General features: G+C 40.4%; 1 protein-coding gene across 7 annotated transcripts in view; it reads right to left on the bottom strand.

Annotated features, from left to right (window-relative positions):
* Marchf8 (membrane associated ring-CH-type finger 8) overlaps window positions 1-21,317 on the bottom strand; it is a 71,117-nt gene that overhangs the window by 15,199 nt on the left and 34,601 nt on the right. For all 7 annotated transcript variants that reach the window (XM_051203822.1, XM_051203827.1, XM_051203820.1 and 4 more), the window contains one exon: window positions 5,957-6,007. In XM_051203822.1, the coding sequence (XP_051059779.1) occupies window positions 5,957-6,007 (51 nt within the window). The remainder of the gene's footprint in view (window positions 1-5,956; window positions 6,008-21,317) is intronic.

The following is a 21,317-nucleotide window of genomic DNA, read 5'->3' as shown; positions in this document are numbered from 1 at the left end:
GAGCTCTGTCTTATAAAAGGAAGAATTAAGACAACTAGGGAGTGACAATGACTTCCTCAGTTATGATAAATTGAGGAATATACTGTATTAATAGTTATATTTTCATTTCAAATGTAAACTAATGTGATTTCAGACATTATAAGCTTATGTAAAATTATGAGTTAAGTCATTTGACAGCAACACAGGAAGCATAAGGGGGAAGAGATGTATAGACAGTGTATCTAACGAACATGACGCAGAGCTGTGCTGACTTATCAGGTTAAGGAATCCTTGGCAAAGTGAGAAGAGCCAGGACAACATGAGTCCTGCAATCCAATGCCTAACAGTACAGAAGCATTTGTTAAAAGTATTTTTCTAATTGGTGTACATTCGTTGTCAATTTCACATGGACATTTAAATATAGGTATATAATGAACTTTGAGCACATCCTCCCATATTCCCCGGCCCTTCCCATTCTCACTTCTGTCTACCCCTCATCCCTTCTGTTCTCCCAAAGAAGATCACAATTGTCCTTCATGTCATATCTAACCTACAATATTTTATGAATCTATAAAGTCTAGGATCCATAAATGAGAGAAAAGGTGACTTCCTGACACATACTTAACATGCTTGACATGACTATCTCCAGACACACCCATTTTCTAGTAAATGACACAACTTTGTTCTTTATGACTGGATTCTATTATGTATACATGCCAGTTTTTGTTTATCTATTCCTCTATCAATAGACACCTAAGGTCGGTCCTACAAGGCTTCCACGGTGACCAGAGTAGTTTACATTCATACTAGCACTGTACAAGGGTTCTAGCTTTCCCACATCTTCCAAAGGACGTTCTATTATCTTTTCTTTAAAAAAAAAAAAAAAAAAAAAAAAAAGTCACTTTAATTGTATGCATATGTGTCTGTTTGTGCATGAGTGCAGTGCCTGTAGAGGCCAGAAGAGGGCACTGGATCCCCTGGGGATGGGAGTTTCAGGTGGTTGTGAGCCACTCAATGTGGGTACTGGGAACAAAACTCCAGTCCCAGGAAGAAGGAAGGGCTCTTGTTTTATTCCATTGAGCTACATGTTTTGTGCTGGTGTCACGCTGCTTTTATTACTATGTACAGTCTAAAGTGAAGAAGGATACAACGGTGCTTCCTTCCAACATTGCTCTTTTTTTACTCAGAGCCTTTAGGATTTTGTTTCTATTTCTGTCAAGAATTCTACTGGAATTTTCATGGGGATTGCATTGAGCCTATAGATTGCTAATGGTACAATATGTGTTTTCATAATACTAAACAGGTTTCTTTCCTGTTGGCAAAAAAAGTGTTGCCTGGACTCTTCCTGTTTTGATTAAACAGATATGTTTGAGCCTAGTTACTATAATTTAAAATGGTGGTCTGAAACCATGATTGCTTTTGCACATTCCTAACAATTCTGATGGAGGTATCTTCACAAGTTACTCAGAACTTTCCTTTCACTCTCCAGTATTCTAATTTGTTCCGTGTTCTAACTGAATTCTGTGTTCTAACTGTAGGTTCAGTAGATCCTGTGTTCTAACAGTGGGTTCTGTGTTCTAACTGTAGGTTCTGTGTTCTAACAGTGGGTTCTGTGTTCTAACTGTAGGTTCAGTGTTCTAACTGTAGGTTTAGTGTTCTAACTGTGGGTTCTATGTTCTAACTGTAGGTTCAGTGTTCTAACTGTAGGCTCAGTGTTCTAACTGTAAGTTCTGGTCCTGTGGGTTCTGTGTTCTAACTGTGGGTTCTGTGTTCTAACTGTGGGTTCAGTGTTCTAACTGTGGGTTCAGTGTTCTAACTGTAGGTTTAGTGTTCTAACTGTGGGTTCAGTGTTCTAATTGTGGGTTCAGTGTTCTAAGTGTGAGTTCAATGTTCTAACTGTAGGCTTGGTGTTCTAACTGTAAGTTCTGGTCCTGTGGGTTCAGTGTTCTAACTGTGGGTTCTGTGTTCTAACTGTAGTGAGGAATGGGAGGTTCCTTCTGCTTTTATATATCTGGAGCTCTAAATGCCCTGAGTCATCCAAATCTTTTCTCCTGGAATTGGAGGATTTTCTGTTGATTTTTTCTAAATACATTATTTATACCTTTAGTCTGACAATTTCTATCTCCATGACTTACAATTTCAGTCTTTTAATTGTATCTAATACATATGTTGTATTTTATTTTGTTGTCAATGTCTGAATGTTCTAACTCATCCACCTTAACATACATTCCGGATACGTCATTTCCAATCAATCCATTCCATTGGTGAATTTTTTATTGAGTTTTTCATTTGTAAAATGTTCTAAAATTTCAGTAAGATTTTTCAGCATTTCTATTCTTCTTTCATATCCTGTACTGACCGTATTTCACCAGTCCTCAGTTAAGTTAGGTGTTTTTCCTCTTTAATTTCATCACACATTCTTATAATTATTCTTCTGAATTCTTTGTCTGCAATTTCACCTAATTCACTTGTACTGGAACCCATTACTGTGGTATTTCTATGTATCAGAGGGGACATACTTCTTCATTTTTCCTGTTTCTTGTGCATCAGGGAATCTTTCCATGGCTAGCTTTTTATGGGCTCTTTGAGCTGAAGTATTTGCAAGATTCGGGTGGGACTAATGTACTTATAGTAATATACTAGCTAAATTCATAGTTTACATTTTCTGGGAACCAAGTGTAATCCCCTACATTACCTCAGAGTATAGAATCAGTATTAATCAAGAGGTCCACTATGAAAATATGGTATCACCGAGGTTTTAAAAAATGCATCCTTCTAATTTTAATATCTAATCAGAAAAAAAGAACAAAGTAGCAAGGTATATGGTAAGATATTAATTACTAGGTGGGTGTACTGGTGGATGCCTTCAAACTCAGGAGATGGCGGCAAGCAGATCTCTGTGAGTTCAAGGTCATCCTGGTCTGCATAATAAACTCCAGGATAGCCAGGGTTACACAGTGAGACTGACTCAAAAAGAAAGAGAGAAAAGAAAGGTATTAATTAGTAAGGTTATGGGTAGAGGAGGAACAGGCTGGATTATGATGGAGATTATTGGGTCAACTGAGAAAAACACTGAGGAGGGAAAAGATGGCTGGAACAAGGAAGCCAAGATATACTTAGGGTCTACAGCATTTAAAGATTAAAGATATGGAAGGTTACAGTTAAGTGGAGGAACCAGGGAGATAGCGCTGTGAGTAAGGTACTTGCTGCCCAAGCATAAGAACCCTAGTTTCAATCCCCAGAACCCATGTAAACTGGCAAAGTAGTGGATGTCTGTTCCTATGGTGAGATGGAGAGGTGGAGACTGGAGGATGATGGGAACTGCCAGGCAAAAAGGATGGAAGGTGAAGACTGACAAATGAGATTGTTCTCGGGCTCCTCATATGTGCATATATGCACCCTCACTCACATATGAACATGGGCATACACAGGGTGAGGGGAGAGAAGTAAAAAGAGCAGGATATGAAGAAGAAAAAGAAGAAGAAGAGAAGGAGGAAGAGGAAGAAGAAGAGGAAGAAGGAGGAGGAGGAGGAAATGAGGTAGGGATGAGAGGTGTCTATACGCTGTGTATAAGAATAGTAAAAAGTACAAAATAGAATGAGTACAAAGCATACAGAAAAATAATAAAACCCAAGTAATATAAAACTAAAATAAGGCCATTAAGAGTTATTTGTGCATAATAAAAACAGATGGCCAAGTGAAATAAATGTATAATAGATAAAAACACATCATCACAATCACATCAGTGCATGCTTCCTTCTTCAGTGGATGGGTTCTGAACTCCTTCCCCTCCCATGGATACTTCATGTACCATGCTGTATAGCTCTTGGTTCCCACATTGTCAGTACATGTGACAGTGAGGGTGTCCTCCAGCTTCAGAGTCACTAGCCCTGACAGTATCTGTTCCTGGTATACCACGCTGTGGTTTTATGTATGCATTGTATCACTTCAGCTTGTCCCTCTCCAGCGCTGGTGTGGAGCAAAGGATGAAGGTGAAAGACCTTGCTGGCGGCTTCTTGGTCCCCATAGGCATGCAAGAAGACACTCTGCTTCAGGCACACATCCATCCCTGGCCTGTCTCTCTCTGTCCTTGGTGTCCCCAGCCCTTGGTCCTGCTCCACACCTCTTCTCTCTCTCTCTGGCTGTTGAGTAGTAATGTTGGTATGTAGGAAAAGGGATTATAAGCTCTCATGTAGCAGCCACCACTGACCTCAGCTGGAACCATGCATACTGGGGCTGAATTTCTTCAAGTTCCTTAGTCCTGCATTGTAGAGCCTGCACTGGTCCTGGTCTCTCTGACAATGGTTTGTCCATTCCCTGGTCCGTCCAGCTAACCACTGAATGAGGTGGGAGAGCACTCTCTGGTAGTTCTTACTGACCTTGGCCAAACCCATGTAGTATGTAACTGGGCACCAGCTCCTGCCTATTTCCATGCAGAGATTTCACCTGCTTTATAAAATCACTTGTAGCTACTGAAAAAATTAGACACCATGTGTATTACTCCGGCCATTCCTTTCCACCAATTTCAAATGTATGAGGGTTTCTAATCTGCCATCTTACCTGGAAGGCCCTACCTTCAAAATTTTGATGTTTAAAATTGATGGTCATCCTTCCCACCCCCGGCAGATAAAAAAAAAAAAAATAAACTCCGTATTTAACTTATACAGAATATACCTCAATTGGAGTGTTTCTCTCAAGGTCTGGTTTTTAGCATACAGCCTTTTTTTTTTAAAAAAAAAAACATAATCAAATAATGAATTCAGAGGGTATTATTTTCTCTTGAAAAGCCCCTTATAAAGTCATACACATCTCTGAAAGATGAACCTACCAAAATAGGAATTCCAAAGCTAAGGTGAGCTTAACAAAAACCCTGATAGCATCTATAAATGAAAAAGAAACATGCATTAGGAGCAATGATGTGTTACCTATGACCCACTTTGGAAGTGAAGGCAAGAGTAATGCTAACTCCAGGACCAGCACGGACTCATCACAGTGAAACCCCTCTCAAAACCCAAACAAAGCAAAGCAAAGGGACACACCATAGCTTCATTTTAGAAGACCCAAGAGGTACCGAGGCAGCAGGACAGGTTTTTGCTATGTTGTTCAAGTCTTCCCCCATCAGGACTGTATTTTGTTTGGCTGCATGACAAAGACATGAGGAAAGGTTCAAACCTACAAGGTAATCTGCAAGATCATGTCTTAATGGTCATGGGGTCAGAGTGATGCTGGGGTAAGAATGCAACCCAGAGAAAGGTCACGTGGGAAGCTGCTGCCTCCTGGGCCAGATTCTGGTGGGCAACATGCTTCTAGAAAGCTAACTACAGGAACACACTTCAGGAGGGACAGATGCATTGTGGAACCACATGACAAGCAGAATGGCGACGACATAGTAAGAAAGGTGGACCACAAAGGCAGAGTGGGCCTGGAAAGATCTCTGAACAACTCAGCTCTAGACTACTTACTTCCAGATATCTTGACACCTGAGTCATATACATTCACTTCCAGCCAAACACATTCTAACTGGAGAACCAGACTCTGATGCCTGAGATTTCTCTGCCCAAAAAGTCTTCTGTAAGTCACATCCCCTGGCACACATTCAAAGTTGCCTCAGGGTATGGTCCCAGAGTGGACTATAGAAATGCATCCAGAAAAGAGGGCTGGGAAGGGGCTCGGATGGTAGAATGTCTGCTGCCTAAGCTTTAAGAAGTAAGCTTGAATTCCAGTTAGTCTTGCTAAATTAATGAGCATCAGACAGATCTGATCTCAAAAAATTTAAAATAGAGAGCAATAGAGGAAGACACCTGATGCTGACCTCTGGCTTCCAGAGGTCACATATATACTAGTATGCACACAGGAACATGTACACACATGCAATCCCACCCCACCCCCATTTTCAAAAAATGAGTTTTAATACATGCAAAATCTAAGAATACAAAACTCCCAGGGTACTAAATAATATATCTTGTTGCTACTTCACCTTAGAAATGTTGCTTGGATGACTCATGGAATGTCCCAAAGTCTTCTCATTCTGCAAGAAAGTCAAAACAGGTAGTAATTATTAAGCTATGATTAAAAATATTCAAGGAACAAACAATCAATACAACACTTCTAGTTACAATTTATTCCTGTAAGCACAAGCCACTATACTAGAGATATATATTCCTAGGTATTAAAATGGGAAATTTGGGCAAAAGTAAATAAAACAATGTCCCTTGTCCTAAAGGAACTCATCAAGGAAAAAGCAGGATATTTGAACTATAAAAACAAAGCCATGCCGGGCATTGGTGGCGCACACCTTTAGTCCTAGCATTTGGGAGGCAGAGGCAGGCGGATCTCTGTGAGATTCAGGCCAGCCTGATCTACAGAGCTAGTTCCAGGACTGGCTCCAAAACTAAGCCACTGTAACTGTCTTAAGATACTTTCAGGTCATAGTTCAGTGGTGGATGGGTCCCACTTTGCTGACAGAACTGCTTAACAAAGTGTACCACATACCCTCCTCCCACTTAAACAGAAACCTCACTATCAGTACCCCAAAGACAGATTGGGGGTCACTAGATGGAATGTTAGCTGACATTCTCAAGAAGAAATCACACCTACATTCGACACTAACAGGTTGACATCTGATCAAAATGCCAGTGGTTATGAGGAGGCTGGATTATTGCAGGTCCAGAACCAAACTAAAGCCCTTTAAGAAATCAGTCGCTGCCCACTGCTGTGTGTGTGGTCCCTGTGGCTGTTAGATCACAGACCCTCTCGCTGCTCCCTCACATATCAAGCTCCTGGCAAGCTCCTCCTATCCAGCAGGCACCTGGACAAATGGGGTCACATAATAATCTAAGCCCCTCCTCCTCCCTTGGAGACCTTGAAGATTGGGCACCCTGCTTTGTCTGGTGGGACTATAGCTTCTCTTGCTTCAGAGCCTGATCACACTTGTGCTGCGGCCTGTGTCTGCTGTGTCTGTAACACAGCCTCACATGGAGAGATCATCTGGGTCCACACTTTTTTCTCGCTCTGTAGCTTCCTCCCCTTTCTGGTCCTAAAGACAAGTGGCTACTAGGCATATTATTTTGGAATGTATAAACAAATTTACAGCTTTTGCCTACCCAGAGCTAAAGGTATCATCAGATAGGCTCTGAGCCTATAGCAGAGGGTTCTCTGCTTGACGTTACCTGCCTGCTTCATGCTTCCCCCAATATATTTAAAGGGTCATAATGTATTATTTTCTTTGTTCTGCTCCTATAAAACATCACGAAACTGTTACCATACTGGATCTGTGTATAAGATAACATGAATCTGTGTTCCTGGGTCACAGTCATTGCAATCTAGCTTTGGAGCATTCGATCTCACTTCTTTCTCTGAGAGCTTTGCCTGTTGCCTCAATGGGTATGATACCTTTAATATGAAACCCCAAGGCCAAGCCACCCTCATGGGATAAGTCACCCTGATCAGAGCCAGGACAGAATTAGTCCTTCCTACCTATTGCCTGGCTGCCTTATACCTGAAGGTTAGTGAGTTCCTTCTGATGCTCTCGCCTAAACCTAGTTTGGTTTGGTCCAGTAGTTTAGTATGAGATGGATTAGGATTCTAGCTGCTGGCTACCTTTTATGGTTTGCTTTCAGGGCACTTGGTTTAAAGTATCCATTCTGTTTATTTGCTCTGAAAACACTCTGGTTTCCAAATGTTATGTACACATGGCTGGCCTGGAACTTTCTCTGTAGACCAGGCTAACCTTAAACTCAGAGATCGTCCTGCCTCTGCCTCCTGAGTGCTGGGATGAAAGGCGGTTAAAGGTGTGTGACGGCCATCACAATAGCACTGGTACTATATCAGGTTTGTCAGCGTCCTAGCATTCAGTTGTCTCCATGACATTCCTCCAATACCAAGTTCAAGGAAATATTTAGACACAGGAAATATTTAGAAAAATAGTTCTCTGATACTGTGTTAATTCATCTTGCAACTACTGAGGGGCTGTAATTAAAGAAATACGGAATACTTGATGTTTATTATTTTTTGAGTGCTAAATGAAAATTCCTAGGCAACAGAATTATACATTATAAAAGGACACCTTGCTTTAATTGAAGTTTTTAAAAAACATTTAAGGAAAGAATAACATTTTATGGGTAACTTAAAAATTCAGAAAAGGAAAAAAAATGCATGTTGTCCCTCATATGTGATGCTATTTTATAATGTATGTACATATATACACCATACACACAATCTTAAACAGGAATCTGACTATGACTTATAAACCTATATTCAACAAATATACTAAGGTGAACTTACCTGAAGACAAAATGCACCATTAATCATGAGGCAGTGTACTCTAAATTAATAGTGATGTAGTTATCTGCTTTGTTTTTTAATTCTTTTTAAAACTTAAATAACAGAGTGACAAACATTAAGAAAATAGATGAGATTGTGGTGGTATTTATGATATATTAAAAGCTTGCCTGAGGATTCAGAAAGGAAAGACAGCCTCAAGCTATAGCAATGAGGCAGTGGTGGCAGACAACTTTAACCCCAGGACTCAGGAGACAAAGGCAGATGGATCTCTCTGAGCTCAAGGCCACACAGGGCTACACAAGATTGAATCAGTCTAAGAAAAAAAAATGACAGGCTGGGTGGTGGTGGCACACACCTTGAATCCAAGCACTAGGCAGGCAGAGGCAGGTGGATCTCTGTGAGTTTGAGGTCATCCTGGTCTACAAACTATACAAGAAACCCTGTCTCAAAAAAACAAAACAACAACAACAAAAAGAGTAACAGAACTCACACCCTTAATTCCAGCACTAGGGAGATATAGACAATAGGAGCAGGGTCTTCAGTCATAAGTCTCAGAATTGGTCTCTGGACATTGAGGAGAGCATAGCAGTCTGGGTGAATCTGAGGAGCTGTGAAGTTGGGAGCAGTTTGAGGATCACCCCTTTGGTCTGAGCTGAGTTAGAGGTAAGAGCTAGTGGTCAGCTGCTTCGCTTTTCTGATCATCAGCTTCAACCCCAATATCTCTCTGGGTCATGTATTTCTTGTGTTACATGAGATGACTAAACATAAAATATAATAGCTATTACTTGTTCGGGAACCATTCACCTAAACTCTGGAATTCAGCTTTCTCTTTTACTTTACTTTCTTACAATTTCAAACATTTTCTTATATGTATGTTTGTGTGTCTGTGTGAGTGTATGTCATGTGTATGCATGTACCCTCAGAGGCCAGAAGAGTATGCTGTGTCCCTCCGAGCTCAAGATAGCTGTGAGCCACTTGTCATGAATGACAGAAACTGAACTTGAGTCCTCTAAAAGCAGGGATCTGAGCATCCCCTAGTCTCTTCAGCTTTCTCTTTTATAAGGTGGGCTTTATAAATGGGTGAGGGGTGTATTAAAGGAGATGACACTGGTGGTAACTCTGAGCTCTTAAACAGTGTGTGTGTGTGTGTGTGTGTGTGTGTGTGTGTGTGTGTGTGTTTTAAAAAAAAAAAAAGCTAAGTCTCACTGTATACAGCAGAGTGGCCTTGAAGTCAGACATCAGCCTGCCCTCAGCACTGGGACTAAAGACATTCACCACCACCCCCAGCTAAACATATTGTATCTTAGTGGAACATACTGCTTCTCTTAATATCACTAAATACCAGATATATGAAATTTAAAACTCCTGAAACCATAAATAAATAACATATAGTTTCTTGTGGCACAAGCTGAAAAATACTTTTCAAATTGTAACACACAACATGCTATATTTAGAATAAAAGTTATGGCAGCAATGTACTGAAGAATATAATCTAAGGATCACTAAGGATCTTTGTATTCATAACTTATTTTTATTATTAATTATGTAAACAGACATTTCTGTTTCTTAAAAATTATACATGGAGGCTGGAGAGATGGCTCAGCAGTTTGAAGCACTGGTTGCTCTTCCAAAGGGCCAGGATTTGATTCCTAGTACCCACAGAACCACTCACAATTGCCTGTAGCTACAGTTCCAGTGGCTCTGAAGACTTCTTTTGAATTCTATGAGCACCAGACTCACACATGGTGCACATACATACAGGCAAGCACTCATACAAATAAAAGTAAATCTTAAAAAATTTTGTTTAAAAAATTATGTATTAAATATTTAAACCTTAAAGCTAAAGTAATCTATATCAATAAAAGTTAGAATTTACTTGCTATAAAATTACTGAAATTATACTTCCTACACTTGTATATGAACCACCAAAGCTATTAGAAATCTTAGCTAAAAATGCACTCATTTAGAGACACACTTAAACTAGCTACTACAAGCCAGAATGGGGGTGTAGAATAAAACAAAGATACCCCCCATTCATAGAGCTTAATAAAATGAAGAAGAAAAGTTAAGCATGATGGCCCATGTCTATATTCACAGTATTTGGAAAGCTGAGTCAGGAGAATTATTGGTTTAAGCTTAGTCTAGTCCATTTAGCAAGACCTAGTCTCCCCCACTCCTCCCTCCTGATTACTTTTATGTAATTATGTGTCCCACAGCTCAGGAACATCTCACAGTCTCAACAAAGGTATCACCTACACAAAATCTAACAAAGCAAAAGGCAACATCAGAATAGTCCTGTCAAATGAAATGTCTGCAAGTATATATGTGCCCACACATACACACACATGCACACACAATAGCTCACATGCATACATGATAAATAACATCAACAAACAGAACAAAGACCCTTTGTTCCATCTTCTGTTTTTCCAAATGCTCCCATAGAAACAACGGAGTTGGCTTCTGCCAACAATCCCTCCTATAGAAAAGAGTCTGTAGCTTCACTGATTCAAATACTAAGTTGGTTTTCTCAGGGTTTTTCAAAGCCCAACTCCACAATTCAAAAATAAATGGCCAACACTAATTAATAAAAGCATATTTTTACATCAAAGGATGGCAATAAAAAATTGGGACATGACATTTAAATGTTTATTGTCTTAGGAATATGTTCAACAAGTGCAAGGGATATATTCTGTGAGAGCAAATTCTGTTAGAAACAGTGTACATCCCTGGAAATACAAACCGCAAGACTAATGTTTGGTGCTTCCAGGGAAGGATCCCTGAGCAAGTCTGAAGTTCCAGGGCTTGTTATGGCAGGATCCCTATGTCAGTGAGAAGCCTGGGCAGTGCTGACAGGATGACACTTCTCCTACCTGAAGCTTCATCTTCCAACAGGAATGCAAGGGCGTGTCCTCAGTGCAGCATGGTGCCCTGAGCAGGGGACAGGCTGTGCCTAAACTGTGGCTGCCCCGCAGCCCTACAGCAGCAGCAGAGCCTCAGTTTGCTGCTGGACTACAGTGCAACATCCCTGTGATCAAACTACTTCCTCCAAGTGATTTTGAAGGAATTAAGTAGTTAATGAATAATTCATGACAAATCCATTCCTGAAACCGATTTCCCTTTTGCTCTCTGGTCCTCCTATAGCAATATACAAGGTGAAGATTCTAAGCTATACTTTCAGGCTTGCAAATAATAGAAGTTCAATTTCCAGTTGATGGCAGTAAATGGTACTGGATCTGTTTGTTCTTGTATGTTAACCTATCACCCAGACTTACTTGAGAGACTTCAAAAAAAGGAGTAGAAAGGGTAAATAATTAACTACAGGTATCTGAAAGAATGACATTCCTTCTCCCCCACCCCCACCCCCACCCACTAGTTCTACCACAGCTGAGCAGACCGGGAAGCAGCAGAGTTCTGGTAAAACATGCCAGCTGGGGGAAGGGAGCTCTGAACAGTAATGCTAGGAAACAAAGCTGCTTCTAGGGGGATTTTCCTGCTCTCTGGCTATACATAAACCTTTTATCTTACTGGCATTCTTCAAGGAAGCAGATGAACATTCATTTCCCTCAACCTGTTAATGCTTGCATGTTTCCAAATGAGTGATGCCTAAAGCTACAATTGCAAGAGAAACTTGAACCAAAAGGCTGGATGAGCCCCTCCCTTCCTCCCTCTGGCCACTTTATCTACTCATTGCCTACACCCTGCCCTGGTGCCTGACTGCACTCCCTGCACATGTCATGTCTGTGCTGTTAGTGAATGGGGGAGGGGAGGCATTTTGTTCTAGCTGTTTCCTACTTACTTGCTGGCCTCCATGCATTTGCTTGGTGCTGCATTTCTCCTTTCAATTAATTTTATTGCTTTATTATATCACTTCTGGGTTTATGCTTTCTATTAAGTGGTTTTCTAGTTGTTGTTTTTAAGATTTTATTTTTAGGAGCCAGATAACAGATGCACACATTTAATCCCAACACTTGGAAGGCAGAAGAAGGTAGGGAGATTTCTGTGAGAGGACAGCTTGGTCTGCATAGTTAATTCCAGGATAGTCTGTACTATATAGAGATTCTGCCTTTAAAAAAAAAAAAAAAAAAAAAAAAAGTTTTTTGGTTTTTTTTTTTTTTTTTCCCCTTCAGAGGCTGGAAAGATTGCTCAATGTCTTTATCAGACACTGTAGAGATCAAAGCAGCACCTGGCTTTACTTAGCATGCAAATGTGGAGGTAGGACTTACTAACTTCCTCCTAAAAGTAAAAAGGCAACATCTTCAAATTTATCACAGTAGATTAGGAATATGTGAGCAGATGGGCATATTAAAATCACATTAGGGACTGGTGAAATGGTTCAGTTGGTAACTGCAACTAAGCTTAGACAGGCAGACACACACACACACACAACACAGAGAGAGAGAGAGAGAGAGAGAGAGAGAGAGAATAATTAAGTAAATATATATTATTTTAAAATTCAGCAAAAAGCCAGGCCTGAAGACTGACTGAACACACCGGTGCAATACTCTCACATGGATCCTGTAAAGAAAAGAACACCTAAAGCCAGGTGTGGTGACACACATCTAAGAAAGTGACACCTAACACTAGCCTGTCACCTGATTACTTGGTGTGTTTTTAAGGAATAGAAAGGTCAAGAGCTCCCACCTGTTCCCAGAGCTTCATCTCATTTAGGTCCCAACGGCTGATGTAGTCTACTCAGACTATGGTCCAAGTGTGCATCTGCCCATCCAAATCCAGTCCTACGCCCCACCTCTACAGCATCCACTGTCCTGCATCTGGTCTCTGCAACTTACCTCTCAACACTGGAATCTTTAGCAGCAATCCAACTGGGTTCTTTAATGCTGTAGCTACATTGCACCTGCATTAGTTCTCTGCCAATGCCTCCTGTACGGCCTCTTTGAACTTCAACTCAGCTGTGGCCTAACACTGCTGTAGCAATTCTGCAACACACACACACACACACACACACACACACACACACACACACAAATACACATAGCCTGTGCAATGTGATCTGGGAGTCAATATTTGTGACTGAGATAGAGATAAAGGAGTTCTAGCCAATAGCCAGCTACCAAGGTAAGCAGAGACTAGGTAAACTGCTGCTGAGGAAACTGAAGTCACTTACAATAAATTTTACCACCAAAGAAAGACACAAATGCGTCTACCTGTCTCTGATGCTGTGCTCATGACACAGAGCCTCTACACAATATGGGGTTAAGGATTCTCTAAAGCAAGCCCTCTAAATTCTTGAAGACATCCCCCACAGTGATCATTAGCTGTTTTCTTTACTGATCTGTAGTTGGTACATTTCTACCTGTTTTTACTTATTTAATCTTTATACTACTGAGTCTAAAAAGATGGTATTTTGGAAATCGGATTTACTCTTTTTAAACAGAGATATTACTTAAGGAAAATAAAGTATACCAATAATCCTTTAATTGATTAATATATCAAGATAGGACCCTACTCTGTCACCATGGAACTTGCTATGTAGACCAGGCTGGCCTTGAACTCAAGAAGCTCCTCCTGCTTCTGCCTCTCAAGTGCTGGGATAAACTCAATGATCTAAAATGGCTTCACCAAAACAGTTCTAGCTCTAGAATGGCAAAACATGTGCAAACAAGGGCTGACGATATCCAGCAGTGGGTAAAGCCATTTGCTGATGCCTCACAAGCAGAGCCCAATCACTAGAACCATGAAGACAAAGGATGGAAACAAGGCTACAGTTTTTCTTTGAACTCCACATGTACACTGTGGAAGAATGCCCACACATGAACACACACACACACACACACACACACACACACACACACACCTTTCTAAAATGTAGTACTATGACACAAAAACTACATGGAGGGTTATGTACTGACATGTTGGCCCTTCCTTCCCTCTTTCTCAACTCAGCTCTAATTTTCTTCCATATCCTTTCTGTTTACCATGTATCTCTGGGATGCTAATGTCCCTCCTCCTTGAGTTGTCAGGCTAACAAGAGCCTATTTCATAAGGCTCCTGAAGTGAGAGCTGCTAGAGACCCCAGAACATTCTCCTCATCCTTAGAGAGAAAAATGAGAAGCTTCTCTTCTTCCTTACATAAGGCCATGTGCTGTGCGGAGTGCTACTGACAGCCACCTACTACTGTAAGGAAACTTGCCTTGAGGTGAAGACAGGTGGTTGTGAATAGCTGAGCAAAGAGAGAACCAGGGCCTTGAGTATGTCCCTGAAGCAGTAAGTCAACCACACCTGAAGCCTATCCTTCTCATATGAATGCTTGTGTACATGAGCTGGCCAAGTTTTTCAGGTTGAACTACCCAGTAGATAGCTGCAGCTGAAAGCATCTTAATAACAGTGGCCTATCTATTTGTAATACTGAGCCCTCTTATGTTAACAAGAGTATTTTCAAATCACCATAGAATTTCAAACTTATTTTAAAGGAATCAAATATGTCTGAGGATGCTTAGAAAAATTAATGATTCTTAGAATTAACAGAAACCTAGCATGGAGCATGCTAATACAAGGCTATGATTCCAGCTCCCTGGAAACATAACATCATGAGTTCAAAGCCATCCTGGGTTACAAATCAAAACCTTGTTATCAAAGGAAAAACAACAAAAATCTAAATATCATCTATTCCAACCCATTAAGAAGCCTAAGCCACTTTATCTTCTAATGTCATAGCCATACTTATGTCCCCTCAATACTCCCAGGAACAGCTCTCCAGATAGCTTCCCACACAGCTAGTTCTATCCACTTTGCTTTATATGGAAATAAAAGTATACTTACTAGCCAACAAATGCATACCTTACTTTAAAATATCAATGGAAACACTGTATTGTAAAAAGCAAATTAAAAGAGTGTCACAGTCTAGCTCAATGGTAGCTTCACTAATAAATATGGCATAAACAAGTCATACTTCAGACACCAGTCTCACTAGATCATCAGTTAACAGTTGATAGCAGAACTATAAATCAGCATTTAAATAAGTTACTAAAATTCTTTCTCATGGATTATAGACACACACAACTCTCTCATACTTCAGAACCTCCTCTCCTGATAATGATGATATAAGTTAACATAAAAGTAGATTTTTTTCTTTTAGGTTGGGGAAAATAACTGCAATTTTTTCACAGCTGAAATTTGCTATTCTTTTAGAATCTATGTATTTTTATTTTATATGCATTGGTGGTTTTGCTTCAAATATGCCTTCATATATGAATGTGTGAGGTGTCGACTCCCTTACAACATGGGGGTCACAGACAGTTGTGAGCTGCTATGTGTGCGCTGAGAATTGAACCCAGGTCCTCTAGATAAGCACTCAGCGTTCTTAGCCACTGAGTGCTAACACACTCTTAATAAATGTGGTTATGCTAATCTTCATTTTAACAGCTATTTCTCACCACTTGCTGTTTATTTCATATTTACTTTATCTGTGGTGATGATGTGAGACAAAAAAAATTAATTCAAATTTTTTTTATTCAAGTGCCAAAGGGCTATAAAACAGTAGAGAAAGCTCTTGGCCATTGACAATGATTTGTCCAGGACTCCTCTTGAACGTACAGTACACTGGTGACTCTTTCGGAAAGTTTCTAAAAGGATGAGAAGTACAGTGGCGGCCATCAGAAGTGACTGACTGAGAGCAACTGCCAAAGCTAATCCTCTTACAACTAAAGGAGAAGTTGCCAAAGAAGCCATTGTAGACCAGCAATGAAAGCAAGCTGGGAGGTGAAAACGCTTATGAACTGACAAAGTATCAGAAAGTTGTAGTGTTAAATTGCCATCTCCTTTCATTCAGCATAGTAACAATAGCCATTTCCCCCTTCTGTGAGGGACTGTGGATTTTGATACTATAGGAATATACAAACTTGTTTCTCATCAGCAGAAATGTGTAGACTGGCTTGGTTCCTATTTTTGAACATTAATTGTGTATTCAGGCCTAGTTCTACTAATTTAAAATTCAGGGTCTGAAACCAAAATTTCTTTTGCAAGAAACTAACAAAAGAAATAACTATTAGAAGAAACAAAAACTTGATACAATGAGATTTGGGGTGGCCTTTCACATTCCTCTCTGCTTTCAGGAAATTTCTCTGCATTTTCCATGCCCTTCTTAGCAGACTGACTCTGGGATAAACTTACATAAAAGACTTCTGTGTAAGATTCTGTGTAAGTCTTCCAATATAAGATGATGATAGTCTATATTTCTTCTATGTTTTGAATTATTAGACAGTGTTCCCTTTTTCTCTCTATTGCCTCTCAACTGTTATCTTCTTTAGCGTCTCCACATACTGCATAGCAAATTCCCACTGACAGAATCAATCTAGAAGACTTCAAATCCTACACAAGTACCGACCTGGGATTTCTCTAACAGCCTTCCTGGTCACTGAAACAACACATGATGGACTCACACTGTTTGCCAGGAGTCTCCCGCACAACTCTCGAGTCCTGGGGTGAGGAACTTCCTTTAACCCACACCACACCTGACAAGGTGACTCCAATCGTAGTCGCCTGTTCTGCTTTAAGAAAGGCTTCTGAAATGTGACATGCTGAATTCCTCTGGCTAAAAAATGAGGAAAGCAAACTCAGCAATAGGAAGATGAGTTAAAAGGAATGATATTTTATCCTCTACTGAAAAGGGGGATAGAACAACAGTATAAAATGATCCAAGATGTAGCAAGCTTCAAAAAGACAAGGATCTTCACTGTAGGATAAGAGAGTGTAATCAATGACTCACAGTGGCCACTGTCCTTCGGTGTCCTGACAGACACCATTTCTTCCCTCAGATTACTCAGCTTGGTGGGTAATCTCACCTACTCCTAGACATTTTTGAATTCCAAAACATCTATCAACTGAGACAGTTACATTATATGGCCTAGCTGGCCTTGGAATGTAAGCTTTTACTGCCTCAGTCTCCTGAGTGCTGGGATTACAGCCAAACGTCCTTAACTTGCACTTCTCTAGAGATTCAAACATGAGTGAATTCTAGGTATCCATATTTGGACTGATCACCACACCCTTAGACTCTTTGTGGCTACACTTATCCTCACTATCTTTCCTGCCTCTGTGGTGTGAATGTGGCCACCACAGTGTGTGGGCCCCAGCACTGCCCAGCCCACCTCTCATCCATCTCCACGAAATTAACTAGTTTGTCTTAACCCCAGCAATACTTACTTCCTCATCACCGGACTGGCACAATTGCGGTTCAAGTGGCCTTGGAGTCAGAGAACTAACCTGTCTCACTGATTTCAGCATTGGCTTCTCAGTGCTCGTAGTCTCCACCCTTTGAATTCTAGTACAAATAAGTTTAATTCATGATGGCAAAGTGTTCTGTATAATCTGGAGAATGAGCTATGAGAGCAGAACTTTCGGTTTTGAATTTATTAAGTTCAAGTAACCAAAAATAGAATAAATAGCAAGCAGAAGACAGAGCAAAACATCAAATGAGGAGTTTTCAACATCCAACAGAGACAAGTGGAGTATCCAGACTGAGAGAACCAACAATAACATTTTCAAGTTGGGGCTTACAAGCATCTAGAAATCACCTTGGAAGTCAGGGTGGAGATCAGGGGGCCCTGACTGAGCTTACTCGATGGCTACACTTCCCATGGCTGAGCTCTGACTCCCCCAATGTAGACATTTTTATATCTTGGGATAAACAACAGAAACTCTGTCAGAATGGTGTCCATTCTAGCTCTTCCCTTTCTCCCTGCCATAGACCCGGGGAAGGGGAAGAGCCCCTCTTGACAGGGAATCTTGTCACTTTGAAGATACAATCACTTCAATTTGAAGTGATGGAGGAAGGGATTCCATTTCCAAAGCCAACTTCTTAGTGAGCCTAAACAACAAATGACAATTTAGCAACAAAGGATATATGGCTCAACACATGTTCTCATCTTCCCTTGAAATTTCTCCAATGCACCATTTTCTCTGAGATTTTTCTCCAACTTCGTTTCACTCTTACTTCTTTTCTTGTAAAGCAGGGTCTCCTGTAGCCCACACTTGCCTGAAGCTCACTTTGTGGCCAAGGATGACCTTGAACTTCGATCCTCTTACTGCCACCTGTCTCCTAAGTGCTGGGATTACAGGTATGCCACCATGACCAGGTTTTGAAGTGCTGAGGATCAAACCCAGGGCTTTGGAAATGATAGGCAAGCATTCTAACCAACTGAGCATGCTCTCTTCCCAACCCAAGTCCTGGAAATTCTGAAAGGCTCAACTTTAATTTATCTTATTCCAGAAAATCTCTTTGGGTCAGAGGCTCTTACTGCAAAACCTTTCTCACTGGACTCTTTGTCTGTTTTTTGCTTCTAGTTACAGAACAAGACAGGAAGAGAGGGGCTGAGGCAAGGACACTAATTGGAAAGCTTCGGTTTAGGCAGAGAGGGTCTGTGCTGAGCGTGGGGACTGGCAGAAGACATGAACTAGGGAAAGAGACCACAATCACAATCAGGTGACCACATTTCTCTTTGGGTCTGTTCCTTCAGACAACACAGAGAGTATCTTTACATGCCATGTGTTCACTTGATGTCTGACTCACCACCTAGTACATAATGGGTGCTCGGTGAATACTTATGCAAATAATTAATAAATTAATGAGGACTTAAAGGCATAGAAAACCAGAGAGAGTGGAGGTGGACAAGGTACTCACAGAGGATAGAGACTGGCCTAAGTAGCTAGCAGAGAGCTTGGCTATGAGGAACACAGTGTGAGGGGTGTGTGTTGAATGCTATTGATACCACCTATCACAGAGAACATTGTGCAGCCCGTATAGCTCCTCTATAAGAAGAAGAGGGCAATGAGTCTGTTGTTCTCAGCATTCACATAAAGATCATGCTGTTTTTATGGCCCAATACTAAGGCCTTACAAGAACAAGGCATGCAGAAAGCATGAAGCAACCGTCTATTACAGTAACTTACACCTTAGTAGTAGCATTCCCTAAGCTCAAAACAAGCAAGACAATTCTCAGAAGCAGGGAAAAATTAATACTTAAACAAGAAGCTAGAGCTAATTAGGTTGTAATGATATATTCACATAAACAAAGAGGAAAATATATTGCAAGGATATAAAATGATATAAAATTAAAATGTCAATGGCAGAAGTGACCCCATGTTGTGATATATTATTTGTGATTTATTAAAGCTTGCCTGAGAATTCAGAAAGCAAAGTCAGTCACAAGCTATAGAAGCCAGGCATACACCTTTAATCACAGAAGCCAGAAGCTAGGAGCTGGTGGTACACACCTTTAATTCTAGGACTCAGGATTAAGAGATAGATGAATCTCTGTGAGTTCAAGGCCACCCAGATCTACACAAGATGGATCCAGTGCTAAAGAGAAACAGCTCACATAAAGATGATCTCAGCACCCGGGATCATTCGCCGTTAATCCCAGCATTAGGGAGGTATATAAGACAAAAGCAAGGTCTTAGTGTCAGGCAATCATTCTCCAGACATATTGAAGATAGGAAGACATTGAATTCTCAAGATTCCCCAGCCATGCTGATGAGAGGAGCCAGTCTGAGGTTTGTTGAAGAGCAAGTGATCAGCCCTTTCAGTCTGAGGTAGAGTGAGAGCTAGTGACCAGATGCTTTGCTTTTCTGATCTTCAGCTTGAAGCTTGAACCCCAGTGTCAGTCTCTGGATCTTTTATTTATTGTGCTACAAGCCCAGAAGAAAACCAGAGTGACAGTCAGAGCAAAGGGTGAGGGCAGAAGGGTTGCTGGAGGCAGGGTCTAGGAAACAACATCTGAGAACACTCTGCAACCCAGGAAGACTCATCACAGATAAATGGCTTGGGTTATGGTGCCCTTTGAGACAACTATCACCATGTGCCCTGCACTGTCACACATTCTCTGAGTGAAAGGCTCTTTCAAAGACCCAATACACTGTTGCTATAAATATCTATACAGATAACTATACAAATGAATGAATGAAAGTGTGCAGTTAATTTATATTTATCTGCAAGGAATTGTTTTTAGAAGAAACATGAGAAAACATTCAAACTCAGATGACCACAATTCTCTTTGGGTCTGCTCATTCTTACATGAGATAAAGGAGCTGCCATACTGAAGTCAAGCATTCAAAGGCACTGATAAACATTTAGAGTACTGTAATAGTGTCCTACAGTGTTATTTAGTGAATCTGCATTGGATGTTTTCAATTTTCAAAAGTTACTGAAAGGACATCTGGAAAGTTATCTTTTACCTAATGCATTAACAACCAACAAATCACATTCATGAGTGATATCGGACTAATGAATTCTATCACCTTCACTCAACTTGTATGCAACACAGAAGAACCACCAGCAAATGTTTCTCTTACAACATATTCTGATTGTTTTATCCAGATAATGTTAACTCTAGCAAAATCCCCTGCCTAGACCAATGCCCAGAGTTCAGCTACATACTCTACACAAGTAAACAAGCCGTCCTTTAAGATCCAAGAACTCGAAAAAGACAAAACAGTTGAAACTTAGCAACACTGAATTTAATGTTTGACAACAGCACCATCCCTCCCTTTCTTAATCTCCAGGGAAACCCTCAGAACTAGCCTCCACATTGTCAACAATAAGGCAGAAAATGGTATTAGTAAGGAAGGCATCATTCTTGGTTCATGAACAGTAAGTGTGCTACAATTATCTGCATATGCTTGAATAAACTATTATCCAGAAAATACACTTTCTCTTTCTACCCTAAAAGAACTAGTCCACATCATTGGATCAGAAAGGTAATCCATAGTCAGCTTTATTTAGACAGCTACATAGGAAGCAAAAGATACTTTTCATATTTTTGAAGAATTCTAGTTCAGTTACCATTGCTTTCTTCATCTTCCTTTCTAGGACAACAGAGGGTAAGAGTCTAAAAACCTAAATACCATCATGGTGTCTCATGTCCTTAACTCCAACACTCAGAAGGCAGAGACAGGTGAATCTCTGTGAGTTCAAGTCCAGTTTGATCTACATAATAAGTCCCAGAACAGCCTGAGCTACATAGTGAGACCTTGTCTCAAAAATTAAAACAAAACTAAAATTCAGTAGTCTTTTAAAGGATTGTTTACACACTAGTA

This window comes from Phodopus roborovskii, unplaced genomic scaffold, assembly GCF_943737965.1.
Source record: "Phodopus roborovskii unplaced genomic scaffold, PHOROB, whole genome shotgun sequence".
In the NCBI taxonomy this organism is placed as follows: domain Eukaryota; kingdom Metazoa; phylum Chordata; class Mammalia; order Rodentia; family Cricetidae; genus Phodopus; species Phodopus roborovskii.
Note: the sequence above shows the minus strand (reverse complement) of the source record. Positions and strands in the feature narration are given on the sequence as shown.